General features: G+C 43.7%; 1 protein-coding gene across 2 annotated transcripts; it reads right to left on the bottom strand.

The window, feature by feature from the left end:
* Positions 1 to 647: 647 nt before the first annotated feature.
* Positions 648 to 9,912, bottom strand: LOC149321176 (uncharacterized). Of its 2 annotated transcripts, none has more exons than XM_089516610.1 (3): positions 8,386 to 9,912; positions 6,486 to 6,612; positions 648 to 5,266 (listed from the first exon to the last, which is right to left on the bottom strand). In XM_089516610.1, exons 1-3 carry the CDS (start codon positions 9,229 to 9,231, stop codon positions 3,459 to 3,461), a joined length of 2,781 nt encoding a protein of 926 aa, XP_089372736.1. In that variant the 5' UTR covers positions 9,232 to 9,912; the 3' UTR covers positions 648 to 3,458. The 2 variants fall into 2 exon arrangements, with proteins under 2 accessions (XP_089372736.1, XP_089372744.1); XM_089516618.1 differs by having other exon boundaries at positions 648 to 5,263.
* Positions 9,913 to 15,992: the final 6,080 nt, after the last annotated feature.

Genomic DNA, 15,992 nt, shown 5'->3' with positions numbered 1-15,992 from the left:
AGTGGGCTGGAATAATAATAATAAAAGTCTGGGACTGCACAGCCAAAACATACATAAATCAAGGATAAAAATCATATAGGCCTTCAGACAGTGTTGACTGCAGCTCCCAGAATGCCTCACCATTAGCTATGCTAGTTAGGTGCTAATTGGAATTGCAGTCCAATAATATCTGGACGAGCACATGAGTGCCATGTCTAATGTAAACTGACATTGTGACTGAGAAAAAAGTTTCATATGCAGAACTGGTACCAAACCTAACAGTTTAGCTGAAGGAGCCCTGCCTCCCCTCCCAACAGCCATTTAGTGACCAGTGGAGAACAGGGGACATCAGAAAAACATCTCGCTATGTCCGGGACGCATTCATATTATTGACTTAGAGCACTATAATAATAATAATAATATGTTTTATTTATAGACCGCTATTCCGCGATGATCATAGCGGTGTACAGTAAAATCGTTAATACAATAAAAATACAGTTAAAGGAGGGAGAAGTCTCATCCTTCAGGCAGTCCAAGATGTTGCTGGGTCTGCCTGATGGCTCCCTCTGAGGCCGAGATGACAGTTGAGGAGGGAGGGGCCTCTTCCTTCAGGCAGTCCCTGATGTTGCTGGTCTGCCTGATGGCTCCCTCTGAGGCCGAGATGACAGTTTTTTTTTTTTTTTTCTGTAGCTGCATTTATTATTTCACTTGATTTATCATGGCAGCTACATGCCAGGACACCACATGACATTAAGGTGAATCATCATCGTCTCCTCCATGTCTGCGACGACGTCCATTGAGAAAGATATTCAGATTAATATCTCGCTGAGGTCTTGTGGCCCACAGATAGACTCCAATCACAACAGCGATCGCAGCGGCAATAATAATCAAAGTCTGGCACCAAGTGCAGCAGAGAACTGCCAAACTAGAGATCTCCATCGCAGGTAAACTTTTCACTTTTTTCCCCACAAGTTCTCAGCTTTGTTTCTTTTAATTCTTTGTAGTTCCAACAGGAATATTCTCTTCTTTTCCACCCAATCCTGATAAACTATGATCCACCTTTAACTGCTATGCCTCCATCCTATGGAATCTGAGGATTTCTAGTTTGGTGTGGCAGTAGAGCCTTATGGCTGAAAAATTTAAATGCTGCTTCCCAAACTGCCAATCCCAGGTTTCCATAAAATGAAAGCATGACAGTTAACTGCCAGTCCCAGGATTCCACAAGATGGAACCATGACAGTTAATTGTTAATCCCAGGATTCCATAAAATGGAAGCATGACAGTTAACAAACAATCCCAGGATTCCACAAGATGGAAGCATGACAGTTAACTGCCAATCCCAGGTTTCCACAGATGGAACCGTGACAGGTAAGTGCCAATACCAGATTTCCACAAGATGGAACCTTGAGAGTTAACTGCCAATCCCAGGATTCCACAAGATGACACCGTGACAGTTAAATGCCACTCCCAATATTCCACAAGAAGGAAGCATGAGCATTAACTACCAATCCCAGGATTCCATAAAACAGAAGCAAACAGTTAACTGCCAATCCCAGGATTCCATAAAGTGGAACCATGACAGTTAACTGCCAATCCCAGGAACTATAAAACCATAATTCTGGAGTGTGAATGGGCCACTGGTCTCAGCAGACAATGTTACTGTTCTGCATCTGGCTAGATGCAGTCGTTCCCAAACTTCAGTCTTCCAGATGTTTTTGGCTTCAGCTGTCAGAATTCCTGACAACTGGCCAAGCTGGCTGGGGCTTCTGGGAGCTGAAGTCCAAAATACTTGAAAGACCCTAGTTTGGGAACAACTGAGTTAAGGAACATAGTCAGATGCTTCCCTGATTTCTCCTACTTTCCACCAGTCATGAAATATCTGTGGCTGTTTCTCCACCACTACAAATAAAAGGTGGGATTGGGGGGATTTGGGTCATGGCACAAGCTCAGTAGAGAATTCTAACCTCTGCAATGAGGGAAAACGTGATTTAAAATGGTGTATCATAGAATTGGAAGAGACCACAAGGACCATCCAGTCCAATCCTCTGCCATGTAAATTGGATGTACAGCAGTTTAAACTGCTAATGCAGCCAATTCAAAAAAGATATTGATGGGCTGGAGCATGTCCAAAGGAGGGCAACCAAAATGGTGAAGGGTCTAGAAACTATGCCCTATGAGGAAAGGCTTAGGGCGCTGGGTATGTTTAGCCTGGAGAAGAGAAAGGTAGTTGATACTCTTGCAATTCTAGTGTGCTACTGAAGGGAGCAATCAAACTGGCACTTCACTTGGTCTCTGTACCATCCTGGTAGTCATCTGCACAGACACAATCAGTCATGGGCTGTACTCAATCAGTGGGATGGAGAAACTGTTCTGTGTTTCAGTCCAAACGTTAGGATATACCTACGGTGCTGAATCCTACATCTACATCTAAAAGAGATTTTGCAGGTCAAATAGCCCCTTGAAATTCCAGAGGAAACATTGGAACAGACTCACTACCCCACTGACAGAGAAGCCAACAGCTGCCACTGGACACAAGAATGTTTTCTTGTTAATGATCACCAGTCAAGGTTTATTTGAACAAATACAGGTCTGAAAGCTTGCGAAGTTTTTCCAAGAGGGCAAACAGAGGTGCATCTACACTCTAGAAATGATGCAATTTGGCAACACTTTAACTGCCGCAGCTCCCATCCTATAGGCTTGTGGGACTTGTAGTTCTGTGAGGTACAAACACACTTCGGCAGAAAGACTTTGTAAAACTACAGATCCCAGGATACCATAGAATGGAGCTACAGCACTTAACGCAGTGTCAAACTGATTATTTCTAAGGTGCAGATGCACCCCAGGAGTGCTGTTTTCAATGGCGGTGGATTCATTGGCCTAAATCGACTGCTACTCCGAACTACAACAGATCCCTTGAATCAATGAAACATACATTAGCGCTTTGCCTTGCTCCCATCATTTCCGTGGGTTCCCATCATTTCTATCGGTTTCCATCATTTCCATGGGTCTACTCTATTTAATACTACCAACTGAATTTAGTATGCAAAGGGATCTTGTAGCACTTTTAAGACTGAGCAAAAGAATGTGTAGCACAGACTGTCATAGAATGGGTTTACATCTTTGACTAAGTCTATGAAAGCTTATGCCACAACTTCTTTCACTCAGTCTCAAAAGTGCCACAAGATCCCTCTGCTCACTGATATTCCAAACTAACACAGCTATGTCTTGCAACTGACATAGATCATCTCAAGGTATATTTGCCTAATATGTTGGGGCTGGTGCCCTATTTGTGCCGCTGGGCTTACAACCATTTCTCTCTTTCCTGAAAAATTCTCAGGGAGTGGCAGCCAATGGCTCAGGGGCCAGCACTGGTCCATGGAATACCACTTGGAGTAGCATGGGTCTAGACCTATTTAACCCCCCCCTCCTCAAAGGAGCAGCCTTAGACTTCTCTCTGAACCATTTGGAGAGCTTCTTTCTCACGAGTTAGGAGACAGATTCAGGGGACTCGCCCCTCTAGTGATCTTCAGTGATGACCACAGCCCTGCTATAACATTGGTTTGAGCAAATTTCCCACCTAATTTGGCCTCAATCGCTTTAATATCATTACAGTGCTGTACAAGCTGAGCCTTGGTGTTTCGAGAGGTATCTTCTAAATTGGAAATCCGATGTTCAGCTTCATCAGTGCACCCAGAGAGGCTTCCCAGGGCATTCTGGATGCCAGTTATTGTAGTGTGCAAGCTGGAGACTGCAGACTTAATTTCTGCAGTGTCTGCAGCCACTTGCTGCAGTACACCAATCAGCTGGGCCAGAGAAGGCTCAGTGTCCACTTTGTTTAGAAGTGGCGGGGAAGAAGATCTCTGTTGACATGCCAGTCCTTTGGGGTCTGGCATGGAACAGTTAACCTCCGAGGATATTTTGACTCTCTCTATTGGCAGATGCAATGCTTCACAAGTTTGGATGTAGGGTTTTAAGGAATAGTACTGTGAGGTTTCCATTAGGCCTTTTTCTCCCTCAGGAAGCCTGCAACTACATGGTCTGTAACAGCTCTGGTTTTCCCAATTCAAAAGTTTCTGAGATTTCCGTCTTGCATGAATTCTCTCATGTGTTCCAAGGAGAGATTTGACACATGTGCTTCTCCTATTAAAATATTTCTCCTTTCCCCCATTTTTTTTGCATTTTGTAGAAATGGAGAGGCCACTGGAGTTTCCCCCAGATTCAGACCAGCTGAGCTCTTCTAAATTCTGTGACAATAGCTTTTCACACTTCAGATATGTATTCAGATCTTTCCCACAGCTGGTTTTCTGATTATCAACGTGCTCTGAGATTTCCTCTTGATCTCCACAATCAATGCATGTATGCTGGACCTCTGGACCTAGTTGACCAACAGGGTGGAACATCTCTTTTGCATGTTCCTCTGAGGTATTTCCAAAAAGAATGGGTTTCTCCTGATGTTTTTCCCTTCCTGAACTGCTGGCCTGATGGCTCTTCACACTATTTTCCTTCTGGTTCTCAGTGGTTAAACCTGCAATTTCATTCAATTCAGTGGGACTATATTTTGAGCTAATGTGTACAGGATCAGGCAGCAAGTCTTGCTCAGGATTCTGGAAAATCTCCTCCTCTGACATTTCCAATGATTCCTCAGGCAGAACTGCACAGTCAGCTTGTCCCCCATTATGGATTTTCTCATTACTGACATGATTTAATGATTTATTTTGTTGTGCATCATCAATAACTATGTGCAGAACCTCATCGCCTGGTCTCACATCTTGAAGAAATGGGTCCCATAACCATTTTTTTAAAACAACAGATTTGTCTTCTTTCATTTCCGAGTGGTTTGAGTTCTGCCTCTCCGTACTGTTTTGGCCCTCTCTGACTGAGTTGTGCTCAAGATTCTGGAGATTCTTCTGTTCTGATAGTTCATGTAATTCTCCAGGTAGTATCAGTTCAGGATCTTCCTCAATGGGACCTTTCTGAGTATCAAGAAACGCTGTGGATTCACTCTGTTTCTCACAGTCAGTATAGAGGCACCAGGACTCCTGTCTCAGTTCAGTATCTGGATGAACTGTGCCTCTAACTAGTTTCCTCAAAGCCTCTCTAAAATAAACAAACTGTCCCTCTTTTCCTGAGCTGTTTTTCTGTTGGGTTTCCATACAGTTCTCCCTGATTAAGTCCTGTTTGGGATTCGGCGAAAGCGCCCCATGTTTTTCTGACATCTCCACTACAGGTTCAGCCATTTGCTGCCAAGAGTCCATCTCTTCACTTTTGCCATTTGGCCCACTTCCTGCTGAAGCAAAGAAATGAAACAAGTCATTAAAAATATGTCTACAGCAGAACCTCTGCTGCTATTCCGAAGTTTTCAGAAAATTAAATATTATTAAAGTAATATTATTCATAAAGTGGTTAGGACACTGTAGTGGGCCTTTGGTATCCACTGGGGTTTGGTTCCAGGACGCCCCACGGATACCAAAATCCATGGATGCTGAAGTCCAATTATATACAACTGCATAGTAAAATAGCGTCCCTTGTACAGTATAAAATGGCAAAATCTAGCTTTTCTTTTTGATATTGTTTTTTGGGGAAATATTTTTCAAGCTGCAGATGGGTGAATCTGTGGATACAAAATCCATAGATATGGAGGCTGTACAGTACCTGTAAACAGAAATAAATGACATCTGGAGAGATAGGAATGCCACCCGCTCCTTAAGTTTCCTTGGGTCCTAGTTATGGGGGAAAAAGGTGGGCCAATAATAAAGAGGGTGACAATGACAGCAAAAGAGCCAGTGTGCTGTAGTGGTCTCAGTGTTGGTATACAACTCCAGCAGACCAGGTTGCGAATCTCTGCTCAGCCACGGAAAGCTACCGAGTGACCTTGGGTAAATGAAACCACTCTCTCTAGGCCTATGAAGAAAGCAATGACAAACACCTTCTGAAAAAACCTTACCAACAAAAAAACCCATGATGAGGTTCCCATAAATTGGAGCTGAATTACAGAACACCAATAGTAATAACAAAAATAAAAACCCCTCTCCAAATTAGGTTGTTGGAAAAGAATAAGTAAAGGAAATCTGAGAGTTTTGTGTGTGTGTGTGTGTGTGTGTGAGAGAGAGAGAGAGAGAGAGAGAGAGAGATTGAGAAACTGAGGGAGGATGGGGTAGATGACTTGTAGCCTTTGTTGTGGTACCTATTCCAAATTCCTGGGCTGAATATATGCTCAAAGACATGTGTGTGTATCGTATGCCCCTCAAGTCATTTTTGACTAATGGCAACCCTAATGAGAACCATCTTACTACTTTCTTATTGGTTTACCCCTATTCTTCCTGTGTTACTATTTTGAACTTGGGGCTTTGGTGGTAGGTATTTGAGTTTCAGTATAAAATGAAGAAGACCCTGAGAACCTGAACAATGTCCATCCCTGTATTACATCATAGCTACTCAAAAGCTATATACATGTTATTTTTAAAAACTTAATAGTCCATCACTTGGATTTTCTTCAGAGTCCTTACCTAGGCATGCCACATTGTCATAATTCTGATGCATGACATTCCAGTAAAGGTTTTTTTCTCTATGGCTCAACAGATCCCATTCATCTGCAGTGAAGCCCACAGATACATCTTCAAAGGTTATTTGATCCTAAAACAAGAAGAGGGATATTGGATTAATATTTTGCAAATGCTTGGAGGCAAAATTACTGAGCCATCCCCAGCTCCACCAGAGACTTCCTACATGGTCTCAAACAAGTCCTTATTGTAGCTAGACACCATAGCAACTAGAGTTGTTTCTACCTCATTTTGCTTAGCTATAATGTTCATATGAGTCTCAAGACAATTTCTTATCATTTGTTTCTATCCTATTCCATATTATTACCCTTTGCAACTCCTGGTTCCCACCACCCATTTCTCTGTTTACTCTATGATCACCAAGGAAAGGAATGATCAGTATCAGGCTTCACACTTACTGAAGAGCTGAGGATTAAGAATAAATTCCAAAGCACTTGTTTGATAAAAGACATATGTGCTCACATGTATCAGTCAGGAATCAGCATTCAGACTGGACATGCAATCAGACTGTGAATATGAATTTGCTATCTGTGCTTGGACCTTCTGGTTCAGCAGCCAGTCAGATACCAAGAGCCAGGGGAGATGAGACCAACAGGAAAAAAAAGCAAGGAGGGGCAGGAAAAATTTTCTTCTGTCAAAGATCCATGGCACGCCTGGAAGTACTTCCCTCAAAATGTCTGCCTACTAGAGGCAGCTTGGCCTGCACTTTGCAGAGCTTTAAAAGAGGAAAGCACAGAAAATCTGCCAGGAAAAACAACTACCCCTGTCAGACAGGAGTGTACTTTACATGTGTGTGCAAAGTATATGCAATTGAATCCAGATGAAGTTTTCTGTTCGACCCAGGCCCATGAATCTGTAAGATTCAGGAGTGGCTGGTGGTTTCCATGTCAGTGTCATGGTGGATCTGCTCTGGGTTTTAGTCCAAACTTTATGCCTCACTGTCATGGGAACAACCAGTCACCACTGCTAGTACTACTTATCTCACAATCCCAGGCAAAAAAAATCACAACAGACAACCATTTCTGGCCAGGAAGACATAATTAATTCTTCCTTACAGCAGGGCTGTCTGCACTGCTTATTTCTGGTTCATAAGCACTCATGGACAATACCAACCAATACTGTATTTCCCAGTCTAACTTTAGAATCAACAAGTACAGTGTGCCCTCCACATTCACAGGAGCTACCTAGGGAAGTAGGAAATTCACAAATAAAAAACCACTATGTTCTAGCACAACTTTATGGTCATTATCAGGTAGAAAGTGACTACAGAATTACACTGGAGGACCTACAAATGCCTAGAGAAACATAAAGTCAAAGGCTTTCATGGCTGGCATCCATAGATTCTTGTGGGGTTTTTGGGACATGTGGCCATGTTCTGGAAGAGTTTATTCTGCACATTTCACCAGCATCTGTGGCTGGCATCTTCAGAGAATGTTGGCATGGAAGTGAGCATGTCAGCATTCTCTGAAGATGCCAGCCACAGATGCTTGCAAAATGTCACACTCTTCCAGAACATGGCCACATAGCCAAAAAAAAAAACACAAAAAGCCTAGAGAAATGTTTTCTCTAGGAATCTTTAGGTCCTCCAGCATGACTCTATGGTCAGTTTCTGACAGAATCATACTGGAGGACCTAGAGATTCCTAGAGAGAACACAGCCTGAATCCCATTTGGGGAGAAAATCAGGATACAAATCCCATATATAAATAAATATTAATCAAGTGTGGAAATAATCAAATCCACAAAAGTCAAAGCCGCAAATGTGGAGGGCTGATAGTACATCACAATTTCTGCATTTTAAAATGAGCTCTGCTCATTGCCCCCTTAGCACATTTAATGCCCAGCACCTGAACAGTGTGGTCTGTTGGGCGCTCCTTGAAATAGCCCTCAGCCAGCTGAGCTGCCTCCTTGCTGCTACCTGGCTCCTGGGCTCTCACCCACGTCCGCATGTCCACCGGGAGCATATCCAGGAACTGTTCCAGGATGACCATGTCCACAATCTGCTCCTTGCTGTGCTCTTGGGGACACAGCCATTGCTGAGCTGCCTCGCTCAGCCTGGAGAGGACCTCCTGGGGAGCTTTTCCAGGTGGGACAGGGCTTGTGCGGAACCTCAGCCGGCCGGCTTCCTGATGGGCCCAAGACAAAGATGAATGGCATGTGCTTGTCTCCTCATGGGGAACAGGGGTGGCTTTGCAAATCTCCTCCACAGTTCCCTCCCTGGGACTCTCAGTCCAACCAGGAGATGGCTGAGGAAGGGCTGAAGATGGCTCTTTTGCAGGGGTGGGAGTCCGTAGATCAGACGTACTTTGCCGGAGGGCGTTCAGACACGCTCTCAAGCGCTGGATTGTCTGTTTGGGATTGTTCTGGGTACAGGGCTTCTTCTTAGCCACGGCTCCTAGTGATGTCTCGCAGTTCGGAGTAACTGCTACTGATTCTTGGCTGGCGGCAGTTTCTTTGGGGCCACAGGCCCTCCTTTTCGTTTTCCCCGCCGTCTCGTCGGGAGGATGGCGATGCGGGAAGTACTTGACCACCTGGCCTCCGCGCGTATGGACCCTCCCTGTGCAGGGGAGCTTCTGGTGGTCGGCACACTTCCATAAAACCTTGCCCGCACTCGCCCGCTCTTTCCGATGGAGGTATCCTTTGTAGAGGAGCTGGTCTCGGCCTTTCTGGCTCTTGACGTACTGCAGGGACATCCTCCCCTCGTCTTGCAGAGGCTGGAGGGAAGGGATCTGGCAGATCCAAGCGCAGTAAATAAATCAAAAGGGGACAAAGGAAGAAAATACAAGCCCCTCTCAAGAGGCAAACGGATTTTCCTTGCTGTTGCTGGCAAAGTCCAAAGGGGCCCCCTCCACCCCTAAAAGATGACCAGGCCCCCTTCCAGCCCAGCTCTTAGTCGGATCTGACACTGGCGGGATTCGCAAACCAAACTAAACCCATGTTCTCCACAATCTTCTCAGCCCAACCAGCAATTCAGTGGCCAAGAGGGAGCTTGACTTAGTTCCTCGTTACATCCTATTCCTTTCCTTCTTTCCCTCTCTAACAGGGAATGTGACTTAATCTCTTTTCTTTTTCCCTAACAGGGAATGTGAATCAATTCCGTTCCTTTTTTCCTTCTATAACAGGGAGTTTAACTCGATTCCTTTCCCTTTGTTCCTCTCTGACGGGGAGCTTGAGTTAATTTATTTCCTTTTCCCCCCCGCTCTGTAACGAAAACCTTAATTCCTTTCCCTTTCGTGCCCCCCCAGACGTTACTCAGCCTTTGGAAACGCCAGCGCCCAGGCCGCCCTTCCCGGGAGACTGGAGAAGCAGCAGCAGCGATGAAAGCAGCCTCCGGCGGACCTCACCCTGGCAGTTCTCACTCCGGTCGGAGACAGTGTGTGCCCACGTGATTGCCCACAAAAACAGCACGTATCCGGCGAGCACCAGCAGCCGACGATTGATTAGCCACGCCTCCTCTGATTTGGGGGAGGAGTCAGCGTCGGATCAGCTCGGGCGTCGATTGCGAGGGGCTGAGGGGACGCTGAGGGAAGTAGAACCTTCGCAGGCGAAACGGCGAGGAGGACTGGGTTGATTTCGCCCAGCAATACTTAGAGCGCCCTCTGGTGGCAAGACCGAGCCAAGCCAGGTTCTATAATAATAATAATAAGCACTAATAATAAGCATTGGATAATAGTAATAATAAGCATTAAATAATAATAATATTAATATTCATTAAAATACTACTACTAATAATATCCTGTCTTTTTTGCAGTAATGGGACTCAAGGGGGCTAAACAATACAGTTTAAAAACCCTACAAAAGTTATATAAAAGTATAAATACAGAATTAAACAATCATATATTAAAGCAATGAAAATTCTAAAATGCATTACAGGAATAATAATAATAATAATAATAATAATGTATATCCCGCCTTTCTTGCTGTAATGGGACTCCCGAGGGATAACAACATTTTAAACAATAGAGGTTAAGAACCCAACAAAAGTTATGTAAAAGTATAAAATATACAATTAAACGATCATATATTAAAGCAATGAAAATACTAAAATGCATCCAAGCAATACAAATTAAAAGAAAGAAAAGTATATTGTTTGTTGTTGGGGATCTTCCAGTCATTTCTGACTCATGGTGACCCAAAGGCATCGTGCCTTTCAAGATATCATGGGAGTTTTACTTTCAAGGTTTGTTCAGAGGGGGGTTTGCCATTGCCTTCCCTTGAGGCTGTGAGAGTGTGCACCCAGTGGGTTTCGTGGCTGAGCCGGGATTCTCCAGAGTCGTAGCGCAAACCCTTATGCCACACTGGCTCTGCAAAAACTATGTACAGACCCTTAAAAAACTTAAACCCCAGCACCACGTGGCACAAAGAGACCAACCTCAACAGTTTGTAAAGGCCTGCTGCAGGAAGAAGAGCAGGGATGGAGCCATCCTGGCCTCTCCAGGGAGGGAGCTGCAGAGCCTGGGAGCAGCCACCAAGAAGGCCCTTTCTCTTGTTTCCACCAAATGAGATGGTGGTAGTGGGGCAGGAAGAAGGGCCTCTCCTGATGATCTCAGTGCTCTAATGGCTTGTAAAGGGAGATATGGGGCCCAAACAGACAGGCCAAAATAAAGCTGCTTTAGGTCACTTTGGAGGTATGCTGTTTAAATGACACACTCATCTTATGAGGCCAGAAGCTGCACCAAAGCTGCACTCCAGTCCTTAGGGCTGGAGCATGGCTTTGGCGCAGCTTCCAGCCTCTTAGGATGCAGGCATCATTTAAACAACATACCTCCAAAGTGACCCGAAGCAGCTTTAGTTTGGCCTGTCTGTTTGGGCTCATGGTCCTTCAAATAACCTGGACCCAAGCCATATAGGATTTTATAGGTCAAAACCAGCACTTTGAATTGTGCCCGTAAACAGATTGGCAACCAACAGAGCTGTTGGATGCAGAAGGCATGTTCTCTGCCACTAGTTAAGGCTGATTTCAACACTGAGGCATACTGTAGTTCCACCTAGTACAGTATTAAAAACCATCCATCAGTGATATCTTTATTGGCCAACCGAAATGCACAATATACATGTTTGCAAGCTTTCGAAGCTCCATGGGCTTCTTCACAAACCAAACAGGAGGGGAAAAATAATTGAAGATATTAGTCAGATGCCTGCATGTTGTTTCAGTCCTTAATAAAGATGTTAAAATGGGGAGGATATCTTTGGCAGACAGGATCCTGCTCCTGGCCATGCGGCAATAGGGATATTTTCAAAGTCCAGGAAATTTAAAATCCATTTGTATCTCAACAGGAACTCTTCTTTTGCAATACAATATGTCCAGTATTGTCTGCTCTGAGTAACAGTGGCTCTCCAAGGCTTCAGGCAGCAGCTTTAATCCCATGTTTTTGTTTTCCCCAGTGAATGGATCAGTGAAGCAGATGCTGGTAAAAGCCGAGCCTCAGACATGGAAGAACTATCGCCAGACGGAGCGGACATCACTGCGGTGGATGGACCAAAAGATGGACCAGATCATGGGAAGTCGTGGAAAATTGATGGGTCTAAATTACTGCTTCCCGATTCCTTTACTAGAATGGTCAGTGGCTGGGAGTCTGCTGGAATTCTTGGAATTGTAGTCCAAAAAAGTAACTTCTGCAGGCTGTACGTTGGACTTAGCAGTCATGCTTGGTGGAAGGAAAGTCTGAGAGTTGGGAGAGTCCTACCCAAAAGATACCTTTCCTAAACTCAACAACAAAGGCCGCACCTAGTAGAAGGCAACTTCCATATGTGCCTTGTAGTTCCCAATGATTGAGGAGGGCTGATTGCCACTCCCCCAAATGAGACAGATCCACACATTATTAGACAAAAGCAAGAAACAAAGGAAATACAAACATATGGGTTCACCATTAGTTTATTAGCAAATATTGTCAAAAGTTGCAGTTCTCATGGAGAGGGAGGAAATACCAGTTTCCATTCTTCCAAAAAACTAGAGAATTTTCACAATGTGTCAGCCTCATTGAGGAGTTCCAAACAACAGCAGAAACAGTTTTGACATTACCAAATATAATCTCAGTTAGTAAAATGGAACAGATTTTGTTTTCAACAGACTGTAACGTTAATGTCTCATAGAGCACAAATCAGTTGTGTTTCACAAGACTGCTGTGGGTTACACATATCATTCATGTGATGAAGATGATCTGCACAATTAAACCTCTTGGCTGCTACCTAAACCCAAAAATGATATCTTTTCCATGTTGTTCAAATCCAAAGAATCACTGTGAGATACAGGGTGTATACACTGCAGAAATAATGCAGTTTGACACCACTTTCATAGAATCATGGAATCCTAGAGTTGGAAGAGACCAAAAGGGCCATCCAGTCCAACCCCCCTTCCATGCAGGAACTCACAATCAAAGCACCTCCGACAGATGGCCATCCAGCCTCTGCTTAAAGACCTCCAAAGTAGGAGACTCCACTGCTGAACAGCTCTTAGTGTCAGGAAAGGTGGAATCTCTTTTCCTGCAGCTTGCATCCATTGTTTGGTGTCCTATTCTCTGGAGCAGCAGAAAACAGGTTTGCTCCATCCTCAATAGGACACCCCTTCAAATACTTAAACAGGGCTATCATGTCCCCTGTTAACCATCTATTCTCCAGGCTAAACATACCCAGCTCCCTAAGTCTCTCCCCATAAGGCATGGTTTCCAGACCCTTCACCATTTTGTTTGCCCTCCTCTGGACACGCTCCAGTTTCTCAATGTCCTTTTTAAATTGTGGTGCCCAGAACTGTACACAGTATTTCAGTTGAGGCATAACCAAAGCAGAACAGAGTGGCACTGTTACTTCCCTTGATCTAGACACTATACTTCTGTTGATGCAGCCTAGAATCACATTAGCCTTTTTAGCTGCTGCATCATGTTCAACTTGTGGTATACTAGGACTCCTAGATCCCTTTCAATGTCATCTTGTTAAGTCCCCCATCCTATATCAGTGCATTTCATTTTTTCTGTCTAAATGCAATACCTTACATTTCTCTGTTGAATTTCATTTTGTTAGCTTTGGCCCAGTTTTCTAATCTATTCAGGTCATTTTGAATTTTGATCCTCTCCTTTGGGGTATTAGCTACTCATCCTAATTTGGTGTCATCTGCAAATTTGATAAGCATGCCCTCTGTTCTTTCATCTAACTTACTGACAACTGTTTAATTGTTATGGCTCTATCTTACAGAATTCCAGAATCTGTAGTTTTACAAGGCACCAGCACCTGGCCAAAGACCTCGTAAAACTAAATCCCAGGAATAGGATTTGCATGGCTTCAAAAGAATGGCTCATATATTGGTTCTTGGTTCCCCTTGATGAATGGATTTTGGGGCAATCCCCCTTGGTTGGGAATACCAGGATTCCACAGGATCGAACTGCTGAACTTAAAATGGTGTCAAACTGTGTTGTTTCTACAGTGTAGATGTACGCACACACAAAGTGGATGTGGAGAAACTCTTCCCTACCCCCCACCCGCATTTCTCATGTAACTAGAATCTAGGATCATCACTGAAGTAAAAGGTTGATGGGAGATTCAGAACAGATTATAGAAATCATTGTCACAAGATGTAGTGATGATGGGCAACTTGGATGGCTTTAAAAGAGGATCAGATTTGTGGAGGATGAGTTTATCAGTGACTATTAGCTGTGGTGGCTATACATTGTTCTTGTTGTGTGCCTTCAAATAGTTTCTGATTTATGGCAACCCTAAAGATATCCTATCATGGCGTTTTCTTGGCAAGAGTTGTTAAGAGGAGGTTTGCCATTGCATAATCCTGAAGCTGAGAAAGTGTGACTTGCCCAAGGTCACCCAGTGCGTTTCAAGGCTAAACTGGGATTCAAACCCTGGTTTCCAGAGTTGTAGACCAACACTCAAACTACTACACCACACTGCCTGGTTAAGTCTGCAAAACTAGCAGCTCTTAGTAAATTGGCCAGCGAACAGAAATTTTACTGCTCAGCATAACCCTTTCTTCTTTCCTACAATTAGCAGAAACAGAATAAATTTTGCAGAATGCAGAATTTGGTCTTTTCCCATTTTCTCCTGTTTTCTCTCTCTCTGACTTACAAAAATATGTGCTTAACTATCCTTTAGTAACTATGGGTGGGACATTGGGTGTATTTACATGTCATGGTAGCCAGGTTTTCGTGAGAGACGAGGTTAGCATGGACAAGCCAGCATGTTGGCTTCCAGTGCCCTATGGCTCCTGCTAGCAATGGGAGCAGTAAAACAAAGTGAAGATTTTAGTGCACAATGCGATTATCCTGATACGTAAACTCAGATGCAGTTGGGATGCTGAGCAAACAAGAGAAAATTCTGGGTTTGTACTGAGCTTCCTCTTGGTAATTATTGGGGAAGAAACAAGCCAGAGCATCAGTTTAGGTATTTCTGCTGGGATATAGGTAAATTCAAGAAACATGCACCTGCAGCTGTTCTATGGTAAGCTACAATTCCTGAAGATCCTTGGTTTACCATAGCTTGCCAACCAGCCCATAATTTTTTTTTCCTATATTCCCCATTAAATGGCAAACAAGAGTGCTCTAAAATGTGAGGAAGATAGTTATGTGCCAGTGTTTCCAAGATTTTGGAGCTTAAGACTGTTTTTTCCTGAATAGAAGACTCCCAAATTGTTTGCCCAGAGGTCACTCAGTATGAGTTGCTGTTCTACACTTTTCAAATTTAAAACTGAAAGGAGGCATGTCTAGAATAGCAACTCATACAGAGTAACCTCTGGGCAAACAATTCTGAGTAAGGGTAAACAATCTGTAAATGTCCTGCAGAATATATGCCTGAATGAGCCATTATCAGAGCTACCAGAGACAGAAAAGTTGCATGTCTTCAAAGAAGGCATGTGTAGCAGAGTTCAGAAATTAAATTATCAGAAGAGATGTCATGTAGAAGATGGAGTAAGCTTATTTTCTGGAGCTCCAGAGACTAGAACATATACCAATTGATTCAAATTATGCTTCTCCCTCTCAAAGATTCCACCTGAATATCACAAAGAAATTCTTTACCATAAAAGCTGTTCAGTGGAATGGACTGGGCAGTGGATTCTTTCTTTGGAAGCCTTTAAACAGAAGTTAGATGGGTACCTTCCAGAACTCCTCTAGATGGCCTTTATGGTCCCCTCCAACACTATGACTGTGAAATTTAATTCTTCCGAGTCAAACTAGAAGTGATTCCGCAAGAAAAATAAGCATTCTGAAATCAAGATCATGCACAGTTTGGGGTTCCTCAAAAGGATGGACTTCCATGTTCTTCACATGATAGGTTTGATGCTTTGGCTCATGTAAGCCATGGCCATTTCCCAAGAGAGGGAAAAGAACTGATTTAACAACTAAAGTTCAGTGTTTGACTGAAGCTGCTATTCCTCCCAAGCTGTAAGGCAGGAATGGGGAATTTCTTTCAACCTGAAAGGTGAATTCAGTTTCAGAGGGGTTTTTTTGGGGGGGAC

This window comes from Sceloporus occidentalis, unplaced genomic scaffold (genome assembly GCF_023333645.1).
Source record: "Sceloporus occidentalis isolate IW3139 unplaced genomic scaffold, rSceOcc1.0.p SCAF_1, whole genome shotgun sequence".
In the NCBI taxonomy this organism is placed as follows: Eukaryota; Metazoa; Chordata; class Lepidosauria; order Squamata; family Phrynosomatidae; genus Sceloporus; species Sceloporus occidentalis.
This window is presented reverse-complemented; position numbering and strand designations above follow the sequence as displayed.

What these genes read in the sequence shown, in the direction of transcription:
- LOC149321176 (XM_089516610.1), bottom strand. Translation starts at nt 9,231, where the DNA reads ATGTCCCTGCAGTACGTCAAGAGCCAGAAAGGCCGAGACCAGCTCCTC. An exon ending in CAACAGACCACACTGTTCAG is followed by an intron (nt 6,613 to 8,385) that starts GTGCTGGGCATT and finishes TTCTTGTTTTAG; the next exon opens with GATCAAATAACCTTTGAAGA. An exon ending in TGACAATGTGGCATGCCTAG is followed by an intron (nt 5,267 to 6,485) that starts GTAAGGACTCTG and finishes TCTTTGCTTCAG; the next exon opens with CAGGAAGTGGGCCAAATGGC.